Below are 12,509 nucleotides of genomic sequence, written 5' to 3'. Positions count from 1 at the left end.
TAGTTATTCTACATTTAATTTTTATACATTTTATATTATACAGTCACACCTCGTACAGTTATATTTTGTTATGAGATCCATAGAGGAGGTGGTTTGGAAGGTGCACTAAAGAAATGAAGTCAGTGTTGTTTCCTGTCCTCTGATGAGAGGATGTACTCACTGAATTGGCACATCCTGCACACGATCACATACTATCGACCTGTTGTACTGACGTATCACATCAGCCTCATACCGCCTTTCCTGTAAGGCCTTTCAGAACATTGCCAGGTGTTCTAAAATGATTCTCAAGTTCCTGCATGCATGTGATGTCACTTCCTATGGAATTTCAAGACGTACCTGTTGCTTTTATTTTATTGATTGGATGTTCCGGTAATGTCGGGGTGCAGTCCAATCTTACAATGTTTGTGTTTTTTGTGCTTTGACAGTTTTGCCAGCCTGGTGGATGGAGGCTGTCTCGTGAGAGGAAGCCCCCAACATTCTTCACAGTGGTGCTGACAGACATTGATTCAGAACGGCACTACTGCTCCTGTCTGACGTTCTTTGAGGCAGAGGTCAACCTGCAGGTGAGATTGAGGTCATGTTTTCATTACAAGCTCTCATCAGGGGTCCTGGCTTCTCGTATGATGGAACGCTATTGATTTTGTTATGATTGTATCTTTGCTTCTTATTGTGTTACATAAATTGCGTTCACATTACCTGAATTTAAAATATGCCCAATAGAAACATGCCAATTTTGCAACAACTATATTGAGGCAATAAAAAAAAATGTATATTGCAAAAGTGCAATGGAAACAATTTAAAGATCACCTGATGTGCGTTAAAGTCATTTTTTTTTAACCCTAATAAGTCCCTTGGGGTCAATCTTACTCAAAGCCACTTTTCTTTATAAAACATGGTTTCCTTCATCTCAGTGCAATAAGATTTTGTGACTTTTCTAGACTATCTGTCAATATTCATATAAAAAACCTGGGCTTGATATGGTCATTCTAAAGATGTGTAAAAAAATTAACCCTTTGAGGGTAACAATGGCCCCAATGTATTTTGACATCCAGAAGATATAGGTCAATAAATCAATGTAGGGCGTGGCCAAAAATTATTTAACACAACATTCCAGCAAAAGTTTAAAGCTCCAATAACACATGCTGTTTTTGCTCGTCTCATGTTAAAGGATTAGTCAATTTTCTTTAAAAAATCCAGATAATTTACTCACCACCATGTCATCCAAAATGTTGATATCTTTCTTTGTTTAATCGAGAAGAAATTGTTTTTTTAAGGAAACATTGCAGGATTTTTCTCATTTTAATGGACTTTAATAGAGCCCAACATTTAATACTTAACTCAACACTTTTTTTCAACAGAGTTTCAAAGGACTCTAAACGAGCCCAAACGAGGCATAAGGGTCTTATCTAGCAAAACAATTATCATTTTTGACAATAAAATAAAAAATATACACTTTTAAACCGCAACTTTTCGTCTAGGTCCGGTCCAGCGTGACCTCACGTAAATGCGTGGTGACGTAGGGAGGTCACGTGTTACATATATAAAATGCACATTTGTCCATTGTAAACAATAAACTGACACAAAGACATTAATTAGTATCATTCCACATACAACAACGTCGGAACGGTCCTCTTTCTTCACACTTGTAAACACTGGGGCGGAGTTTCGCGTTCGTCCTCTGTGACCTCTTGACATCATGACGTATTGCGTGAGGTCGCGCTGGCGCTTTCAGGACCGGACCTAGACGAGAAGTTGTGGTTTAAAAGTGTATATATTTTTTTCAAAAATGTCAATCGTTTCGCTAGATAAGACCCTTATGCCTCGTTTCGGATCGTTTCGAGTCCTTTGAAACTCTGTTGATAAAAATTGAAAGTGTTGAGTTAAGTATTAAGTATTGGGCTCTATTAAAGTCCATTAAAATGAGAAAAATCCTGCAATGTTTTCCTCAAAAAACATAATTTCTTCTGGACTGAACAAAGAAAGACATCAACATTTTGGATGACATGGTGGTGAGTAAATTATCTGGATTTTTGTTTTTAAGAAAATGGACTAATCCTTTAATCTTGAGTACCTATTGAGTAGTATTACATTCTTTATATCTCCGAAGAGTCTTTAGTTTATCAGATTTAGCGAGACAGGAGCGAGTCACGAGCAAGCAACACACAAAACATTATCCCACTATCTCTGGATAACTTATGATTCACTACATGTTCGTGCCGTTTACATTATATGCACTTATGCCACGATTGCCAACAAAACACAGAGATTTGATGCAGTTTTACTTACCGCCTGTGACTTATGACCTGGTTGGGACTGCCTCATTTTAAAGCTGAACAAGGCTTTCTTCTCCTATTCTATTCTACATCCAAGAACACACTTCTTCTTTTGTGCCATTGTTTAGTCTTGATATAAAACAAATCTGTCGCGTGCAGTGATGCTTGCGACTTCTACTCGAAGGAGCAATGCTAATGAATGTCCTCGTTATCACTCTGATTGACGTGGGTGGGCTTTTCCAGGGAAAGTACCTATACAAGAAATGTGAGGTCACTAATACGTAACGGGTACCCATGTTTGAAAAAAAACTTTTTGAAACTTGTAGGAAAGAGGATGTGTGAGTTTGGCCCAGAAATTGGCTCAACTGCTTTTTAAAACTTTTTGCATTTGTTTAGGATGAGGATTACAACTCTTTAACTGTGCTTATAAGTCAGAATGCATGAAATAGCATTAACCCCCCCTTTAATCAAATTCTCTGCCAGAGGCGAGGCTATGAAAAGGAGAATCTTAAAGCTTTTATTTGAGCAAGGAAGTTAAAATTCGGCACGCTTTCTCTGTGGCACAAGTTCTAGCATACTAACATGTCAGTTGGACAGATGAGAAAATGATTGCCAGCAGCCAATAAAACTTTATCGGCCATGGATAATTTATTACAGAGGCCCTTACTACAGAATCGGTAAGTGAACTGTTTATCATTGGAAAATGACTGTATCCACAGCACCCATTTTGCCAGCTTTTAAATTGTTTTATTTTCTTATTTCTACAGTTTTTCTTGTTGCTATGTTTGTTTAAAGTTAAATCTTGCCGGTTGATATCATAGGGGAGGTTTCCCGGACAGGGTTTATCTTAATTCAGGACTAGCCCTGAGTTATATTGGGGCATTTCACTCGTTTTTACAAACGTACCTTACAAAGAACATTACCGGTGTGCATCTTGAAACAAATCAATGTCACTGATATATGTTAAGTTATGTTAATGTAAGTTGTTTTTAAATTAGGTAGCTCAAACATGCATTTTAGTCTGGGACTAATGCTGCATTCACACCAGCCGCGGTAGAGGCGTCAAGCGCGAGTGATTTCAATGTTAAGTCAATGTGAAGACGCGTTGACGCGCGGCTGGATGTCTTGCGGCGCGAATGAGGCGTTTAGCGTGTTGCAGTACACGCGATTCCGCCTCATTCGCGCGTCTTGTTTGCACGAATTGAGCGTTGCTGTGGGAAACGTGCAAGTTGAAAAATGTGAACTTTGGCACAAAAACGCACAGCGTTAAACAATCAAAACAATTACGTGATTGCAGAAAGTGAGCAGAGTCGCAGAAGCCCCTCCCATGAAGCGAATTTCCACGTGAATGTTTCGATGACTAGAATTTTACGCGCGGCTTTCACACGTGAATCAAACGAGTGAACTCAATCTGTTCAAGCGCTAAACTAGACGCGGTAGACGCGAATTTGATGCCTCAAACGTGGGTGGTGTGAACCCACGGTAAGATAAGCCTATGGACCATCCTGCTGCCTGGTTGAACATCTCGTCGCTTGTAGGTCGCTGTCTGATGGCACACAAAGAAGCCAGTAGCATCACTTATCAACACCTCTATTTGCCAACACCAATTTTGGATTTTATTAGGGGACTAAAGGTGTGAATCCTGTTAAGGTTTCATTGGCTTTTTTATTTTTGTGCATTCTCTGGCTTTGACTTCATATTACCTTTAGAAGAAATTGGTCCATTTTGGGGATCTTTTTGTTTTATTTTTCTCAGATGAGTTTGAAACTTTTGGTTATTCCCCTTTTTTTTACTATGCGTGTTCCTGGGATTGAACCCACAACCTTTTGCGCTGCTCATGCAGTCAGCTATGCAATGCATTACTTGTGTTGTCTCTTATCCCATGTTTCATCTTCAACATCTAGAAGTTGGATGTGTTGCGGTGCAGCTGTTAAACGTCTGGTCTCATAACCCAATGGATGTAGGTTCAAACCCCACATAGTCTTTCCGTTGTTGTTGTTGTTGTGTGGTGCAATGATAGACATGCTCGACCTCCAAAATTGCCGCTTGTGGCCACATTTCTTCTCTAAGCAGTTTGTTAGTGTTTTATGTGTGTTTTTCTCTCCTATTGAATCCCTTTCATCTCAGTAATCTGTACCACATGCATGATTACTGTAAAGTTCATAAAGGGTTTTCATAAGATGCTGAAATTCCAACACAGTCATGATATGCGTGAGTCCACTGTAGACTGCTCTGGCGTTGAAAGATGCCTTCAAAGAGGAGTGGATGTTTAGTAATGTGCACTCCACAGCTTTAAAGCATTTAGGATGTTGCAACAGTCTCCTTAAAAATAGCAGTATTTTGTATTATTATATTATTTATTATTATTAGTAAGCTTTTTTATTATTATTATATTTTATGTGTGATTTCCAATGATCACCAAAGGCTAATGGTGCATTCACACCAACCGCGGTAGAGGCGGCAAAAACGCGCTATTCACACGCATAGTTGGATGCTTGAACATTTGAGTTTACTCACTTCATTTGCGCGTGAAATTCTAGTCATTCGAGAAATTCACGCGGAAATTAGCATCATGGGAGGGGCTTCTGCGATTCCTGTAATCACGTCACTACTACAGCAAGGTCCTGATTGGTTAACGCGGCATGGAAATTCGCCAAAGTTTAGATTTTTCAACTTGCGCGCAATTTGTGCGCAATGCGCCACGCCTTCCTTGCATACTGCGCCGCAGGGTGCCTAATCGCGTCTTTGCATTGACTTAACATGTAAATCACTCGTGCTTGTGAACCCTGCTTAATAGAGAAGCATCTGCTTTTTACCTGTGGAAATAATGATCAAGTCTTTTTACGTGAGGTTCATCACATCCTGACATTCCACATTTATTAAAGTCTGCGTGCTAGAAGAGGCAATTTGGCATTTTTAGTAAGCATTTCAATGTCATGAATCACGTTAATTTCATAAGCAGACCTCTTGCTGTTTAACAGCCTAGTAGGGTAATTAGGTTTCCTCTGCAGATTCCCTATAAATCCATGTGTCCACCACAGGCATCTACACGGATGCCAACTTGCAGACTTCCTGTCAACTTCCTGTTGCTTTACTGGACCAGTTATAAATAAACCAACCCATGACAAGCGAAGAATTTGTAATTAAACGGTCAATGAAAGCATCAGAAATCTTTGCATTTAGAGACCGCTGGTATGTAACAAGACTGCTTGGCAGGAACTTCTACACATTGAAATGTTTGAGATTCAATGACCTCCAGCTGTTGGCGGGTACTGTCCTCCTATCTGGCCTTTCGGATGTCAAATACGCCTCTCTATCTATCTCTCTTTGTGTCTTTGTTGCTCGGTTTAAGACCGTTAATCTTCTTTATTTATGTTGTGGCCTTTAGTGCTATGCCTCGTGGGAGACGGCCACACATGAAGAGCATTCGTGGTGTCATGAAGCACATTAAGATTAAAGCATCATTCTTAATCGCAGACTCATTGCCTTACTGTCTCCAGAAAGACCTTTGAATCAATCTGCTTTTGTCTGCTCCACACTGTTTGTCTTTCCTACACTTATCCCACATCCATGATAGCTCCTTTCACTTAATGACTATGATAGCCTATCATTGAAAAGCGCTGTGGGTCTCCTAAAATGGTTTTCTTTTCAAATGGCAAGAAGAAATAGGTGCTGAATGGAAATGATAATTAGATATCTATTCTAAAGTATTAGTTCTCGCTAAAATTACAATTTTATCATAAATCACTCAACCCTCTATCGATCTAAACCAGAAAGTCATTTGATTGTCTTCAGAACACATTTTTAAATATTTTTGATGAAAACCGGGAGGCTTGTGACTGTCCCATAGACTGCAGTTTTATTTTCATAATCAAGCCCAGACAACAATGAAAGACAACGCCAAAAAGGTCCATTTGCCATCAGTAGTACAATAATAATATTATGAAGCGACGGAAAACTTTTGTGCCCAAAAGATTTTATTCAACAATTTGTTCTCCTTGGTCATTCAGTGCATGTTCATGACGTGCAGACTATGGCGCATGCTGCTTCTCTCAAGTTGCGTTTCCATTAAAGATTTGTGCAAAACTGTAGCGTTATTTTTTTTATTGTAGAAGAACATTATATATTGCGAAATGACAGCATTTCCATTAACCGATTTTATACCACGAGGCTGTTGAATGCTTTATTCTAATTGGTTGTGAAATGTTCCACAGGTATGCATTATTTTTTGATAAATGCACACCTGACCTATCAAATGTCTTAAGGTAACCACTAGAGCAATCGGTCTCGTTCACTAATAATTAGTGATGCACCGATGCATTGGCCGCCGATATTTATCGGCCGATTTTTGATGAATTTGAAACCATCGGCATATCGGCAATAGCACGAGAAAGGCCGATACCGATTGTTTATTAATTAACCGCATAAAGTCAATGAATTGCATGTCTGTTGTTCAATTAAAATGATTTAATGTTTGGGTGTGCACTAGGGCTGTTCCGAATACAATTCTTTGAGCTTCAAAGCTCTAGTAGAAATCAAATTAAATATTCAAAGCTTCGGAAGGAGGGGCTGAACATATTTTTCTCTTTAATAAAGGCAGGAATCTGTGTGCGTATGTAGCGGCGTGCCTGTCACGCGTGCTGCGAGAACAGCATTAGTGAAACAAAACACAAGCAATACTTTTAATAAGGTAACGTTAGCCTAACATTTTTCTAACAAACAAACACTCCCGTATCAGAAATTAGAAGCATAGTAATTACTGATAACGTAATAGGCCATTTAAATAAAACAACGTAAATAAATGAACGAATTAATGAAGTTCAACAAACTTTAATAAAACGATAGCATACTTTCAAAATCAAGTTTATTTACTAACACTTACACCATCCAATACGTTTTTCATCAGTAGAACAATATAGAAGATATTTTGCAGAAACCCCAGTGCTCCGTCATGCAAGTCAACCGATCCGCCACTTTAAACATGTATATCTAATACAAAAGTAATCCCCCATAACTCCGTGTGACATATTGATGTCTTGTGAAGGAAATCAATCAGTTTTTGCAAGAAACTGAACGTTATTTACAACACTATTAGAGTGAATGCCAAAGCAGGAAGCGCGCTTTCCGTTCGAGGCGATCTCTTCTACTGGTGGCGTTTGATGGCTGTTTGCTATGGATGTTGGTCTCTCTGCGCCACCTATAGAGCGGGAGCGTGAAGCGCACTTCCTGCTTGGCAAAAGCTCTGCATTAACGCTGTAAAATATTTATATATATTCGAATCTCAAAACTGAAAATTGAATGTCAACCAACGGAACGAATATTCAAACATTCTGGTCCAGCCCTAGTGTGCACTATACTTAAGCACCGACAGAAAACCTTTGTTGAGCTGGCTCAAATGTCTTGGACAATAAAAGAAACAGACTGCACTTTAGTGGGACAAGAAGTCCAACTTTTTTGAAGTAGCAATATTTATACTCTGTTTAAAGGAATAGCACTGGCATTATTTATGTTTATTAAAGAAATCAAATATATATGTAAAAAAAATTAGTTAATGTTGTTAATAAAATAAATGCTGAATAGCAAAAACCACCTTTGAAGGTTGTCATGTTGTCTTATTATATTTGTTTTAGCTTAATTTGTGCCTCTTATTATGTTGGTCAGTTGAATGTTAATTAGATACAATCCATGTTCAGTAAAAATAATTTGATGCAGAAATAAACTATCTAATAGACAAACTGTATAATATTGTATAGGCTACAAGTGTTTAAAATCGGTATCGGCATCGGTATCGGCCAGAAGTTGTCTGCTTAAATCGGTATCGGTATCGGCCCAAAAAAATCCTATCGGTGCATCCCTACTAATAATTGCGTACGTTTTTCGTATTTATATGCAAACTTGAACTTCTCCCAAATGAATTTTTTGTTATACTTGTTCTTACGTTAGTGAATTTGGAGTGTTCTACATGAGTGGCCACGTGCACGAGGTTGGTAATTTGCATAAAGCACACCCAGACCAGATGTGTTAACAAATATGACATTTAATTAATATGACCGAGACGCACATCTGTAAAAATAAAACACACAAGAGATCAAGTGATTGACGTTTGGACTTCCCATTACATATGACGTTTACATTAAGCAGACGCTTTCATATAGAGATTTAAAAAGTGAGGAAGGAATATTTGTTCGTGAAAACATCCGTACGCACACCTCACGCTCACGCAATAAATTTGTGCATACGCATGCTTAATGAATGAGACCCATTGTCTTAGCAATGTCTGTAGTAACTGTGGTAAGCGTGTTTGCTTCGCGTCGTGCTGCATTACCACCTTAGGTGTGCATTATTTTCAATTATAAAACAGGCAGTTCTGGTTCTTCATTCTGATTGGTTGTAACGCGTTCTAAGCGGTGATAAAATACACCGGTAACCTCACGGTTCAGACCACATTACATAAGTATCACTGCGCCACTGTTGCTGCGTACTGATCTATGAAAATAAACACCACAGTCTTTAATCATATTTTTAATTTGTATACAATTGCACAATTAATGGCGATATCCAGATAAATGTCAATAAATATTGTTGAGTCACCTCGTCGATAAAGAGAAGTGATAAGAGAACAAACAAATGAAGGTAGGATGAAACGTTTTTTTTTTTTTTTTTAAAGCGGATGGTCTGTTCTTTCATTTGATATTTTATGTTTATTTAAAGAAGATCATTTTTCTGCAAGGCATTAAACTAAAACTGGGTGGCAACTTAAAAAAAAAAGCTGGTGGGGAAAGAGTTCAGCATGCTTCCAAGCATATTTGATCATCACTAACATTATGCATATGAAGTAACCGTTTTATAAACGCAATAAACCCCTCGAAGCGTTGGGTTAACAGTGCATTTTATAACAGCTAAGGGGGGTTTAGGCACGACGCGAACGCCCCTTAGCTGTTATTAAATGCACTGGTAACCCACTGCTTCTTGGGGTTTATTGCTTTAATAATTCAACCGCCCGTCGATAAGTCATTCCAAAAACGATGGTGACGTTGTGTTTGGCTTTAATTCAGTGCTATGCAGAACGACATGGAGAAATTTTTATGTAATGTGCTTGACTGTTCTTGTGTCACGGTCACCACATGAAGTCAAACACACCTCTTCTGTCTTGTCCTTCAACTCTACGTAACTTGCCATATTTAAAGAATGATTGTGTGAATTTTATGCAAATGACCTAAAAATGCAGGAAAAAATCGATTGCAGTTTTGCGATTATATTCATTTTTCAAATAACCCTGAAAAACCACCTCACCAAAGCGTAAAAACTTTTTCGCAATGGGAGTTTATGCAAAATTGGTGTGTTTCCAATGGCGGCATTTTTTATTCGCTATTTCAATTTGCGCAATTTAAAGAGGAATAGAAACGCAGCTACTGCGTATCGTTTGCCTTTCTTGTGTGTCCATTGTGCAGTATTTAACATATCTGCAGGTGCAGAACCTTTCTAGTGCTTTGATCTTGTCTAAAGCTGCACTATCGAGCCCACTTTGTTACTATCACGACACACTGGAAGATGTTTCTCTTTTGTCAGATGGGAAGAGGCAGCGCTGGAATGTATTTTTCTCCATAATTGAACCAAATCCTGCCAATAAGGTCGAAATGTGTTTCCCATCTGTGGGGGTATTTTAATCCTGTTCTCCCACTGATAAGATGCCACGGATCTTGTGGCATGTTTTCACTGTCTGAGAAAATCAAATAGAGTCTAGTGCAGGGGTTAGACAGAAAGGTAGGGAGGTGGGCACAGTTCGATTTGATGCAGCATCAGGCAATTAGAAACAGATTTTACGCAGTGAGAGATAACTCAAAGGCCAAACGTTTCAATCTTAGGCAGGGATGATGAAGAAGTCTGCAGAACTATTCATGCCATTTATTCAACTTTTTTAAATAGTTTAAAATAGTTATACTAATCAAACACTTTATATTGATTCATAAATGGTACCTGTTGACAAACGCACAGTACTGTACCTCAATAGGTATTTAAAGGGATGGTTCACCTTGTTAATATTTACTCACCCACAAGCCTTTATTAACTTCATTGTGGATGGATGGGTTAATTTATTATGAATTAATATTATAATTAAATATTAATATAAAAAATATAAACATTATAATGAATTTATTTATAATTTTTTTATTTAAAGGAATATTCAATTTTCTTAAAAGAAAAATCCAGATAATTTACTCACCACCATGTCATCCAAAATGTTGATGTCTTTCTTTGTTCAGTCGAGAAGAAATTATGTTGAGGAAAACATTGCAGGATTTTTCTCATTTTAATGGACTTTAATAGAGCCCAACAATTAACACTTAACTCAACACGTAACAGTTCTTTCAACAGAGTTTCAAAAGACTCTAAACGATCCCAAACGAGGCATAAGGGTCTTATCTAGCAAAACGATTGTCATTTTTGACAAGAAAAATAACAAATATACACTTTTAAAGCACAACTTCTCGTCTAAATCCGGTCCAGCGCGACCTAACGTAAATGCGTAGTGACGTAGGGAGGTCACATGTTACATATATAAAACGCACATTTGCGGACCATTGTAAACAATAAACTGACACAAAGACATTAATTAGTATCAGTTGACATACAACAACGTACAAACTGTCCTCGTTCTCTACACTTGTAAACACTGGGGCGGAGTTTCGCGTTCGTCCTCTGTGACCTCTTGACGTCATGACGTATTGCGTGGGGTCACGTTGGCGCATCACGACCGGATTAAACAAGAAGTTATGCTTTAAAAGTGTATATTTGTTATTTTAATTGTCAATAATGACAATCGTTTTGCTAGATAAGACCCTTATGCCTCGTTTGGGATGGTTTATAGTCCTTTGAAACTCCGTTGAAAAAAAACTGTTAAGTGTTGAGTTAAGTATTAATTGTTGGGCTCTATTAAAGTCCATTAAAATGAGAAAAATCCTGCAATGTTTTCCTCAAAAAACATAATTTCTTCTCAACTAAACAAAGAAAGACATCAACATTTTGGATGACATGGTGGTGAGTAAATTATCTGGATTTTTCTTTTAAGAAAATTGAATATTCCTTTTATTCCAAAAGTGTTGCTAGTGCTATAAGTTAAGCATGAGTTGTGTTATTCCTAACTAAAATGACTTTTTCTATTACCACATGCAAACATTAGCAATTTGTTAAATCTGATGAGGCTTACATGCTACCTTTTGTTTCACATTTGTTTCAGAAATAATGTCAGACAGGTTTGGAAGAATACTTTTTTGGAGGGTGATCTCATAAAATGTTTAACTTTTGACATGTAACCTGTCCCAAATGTATACAAATTTGTTTTAGCATGCCTCTGACCCAGCACACATTTAGTATATTCATTGATTTAATCCTCCTGTTGTTTTGTAAACTCGCTCGGGGTTGAACGTGTTGTAATTGCGGTTTTATTTATTTTTTCACTGATTGCATCTTTTTACACAGATATTTAGGAAGTTTAATTTCTTCCAAATACTCACATGGAGTCAATTTGATTTTGTACACACCCGTCTTGTTCTGCACGTTCAGCCTTTTGGACGAGACCCTTGCCCAAAGCAACCCAGAATGAAGCCAATTTCCAAAAGCGCAATCTATTAATAGACCAGCATCTCGACTTCACTTACGTTGTCGTGCACCCGACACGGGTCACTCCTTTATTCATTATACGGCTTATCTTAACTTTCTCCATCCCTGTGCACACTAACTCTGTCAGCACGCCGTCACGCTCGCATCTGAGAAGTATGCAGGACCCCATAACTCAATTTGCGTTATCATTTTACAAAAGACAGCAGTGCTTGGCAGGCGTCATAATTGTTATCACATTTGATGTCTTAAATTTAAGTTCTGTTTTGAGTTGTTTTAGTAATCTGGATTTAACTGGTATACTGAGCGACTCCACTGCATACTTGCTAAGCTTGTCTACATAAGCTGTGTTTATTAGTGATTATGAGGACATGTAATCGTGTGATCTTATTGTATTGTTTCCCAACATCCTCAACTCCTCAATCCTGATGATTATCGATAGAAATAACACAGAATTAGCGCAAAAATCCCCATGATCCCATGATAGACACACCGTCTACATTTGCTGAGGAAATGGACAATTATATTCTCTTTATGATTTTTTCTGCTCTGTTTGGGGTCTGTCTGTCCTCATTTACTGCGTGACTCAATATTAAACATGCCGCTTCCAGACTAAAT

The 12,509-nt window shown here is 38.0% G+C and overlaps 1 protein-coding gene across 4 annotated transcripts in view; it reads left to right on the top strand.

The window, feature by feature from the left end:
- Window positions 1–12,509, top strand: part of sbf2 (SET binding factor 2) — a 164,582-nt gene that overhangs the window by 45,045 nt on the left and 107,028 nt on the right. For all 4 annotated transcript variants that reach the window (XM_065261509.2, XM_065261505.2, XM_065261504.2 and 1 more), the window contains exon 3: window positions 426–563. In XM_065261509.2, the coding sequence (XP_065117581.1) occupies window positions 426–563 (138 nt within the window). The remainder of the gene's footprint in view (window positions 1–425; window positions 564–12,509) is intronic.

Source organism: Paramisgurnus dabryanus, chromosome 2, assembly GCF_030506205.2.
Source record: "Paramisgurnus dabryanus chromosome 2, PD_genome_1.1, whole genome shotgun sequence".
Taxonomy (NCBI): domain Eukaryota; kingdom Metazoa; phylum Chordata; class Actinopteri; order Cypriniformes; family Cobitidae; genus Paramisgurnus; species Paramisgurnus dabryanus.
This window is presented reverse-complemented; position numbering and strand designations above follow the sequence as displayed.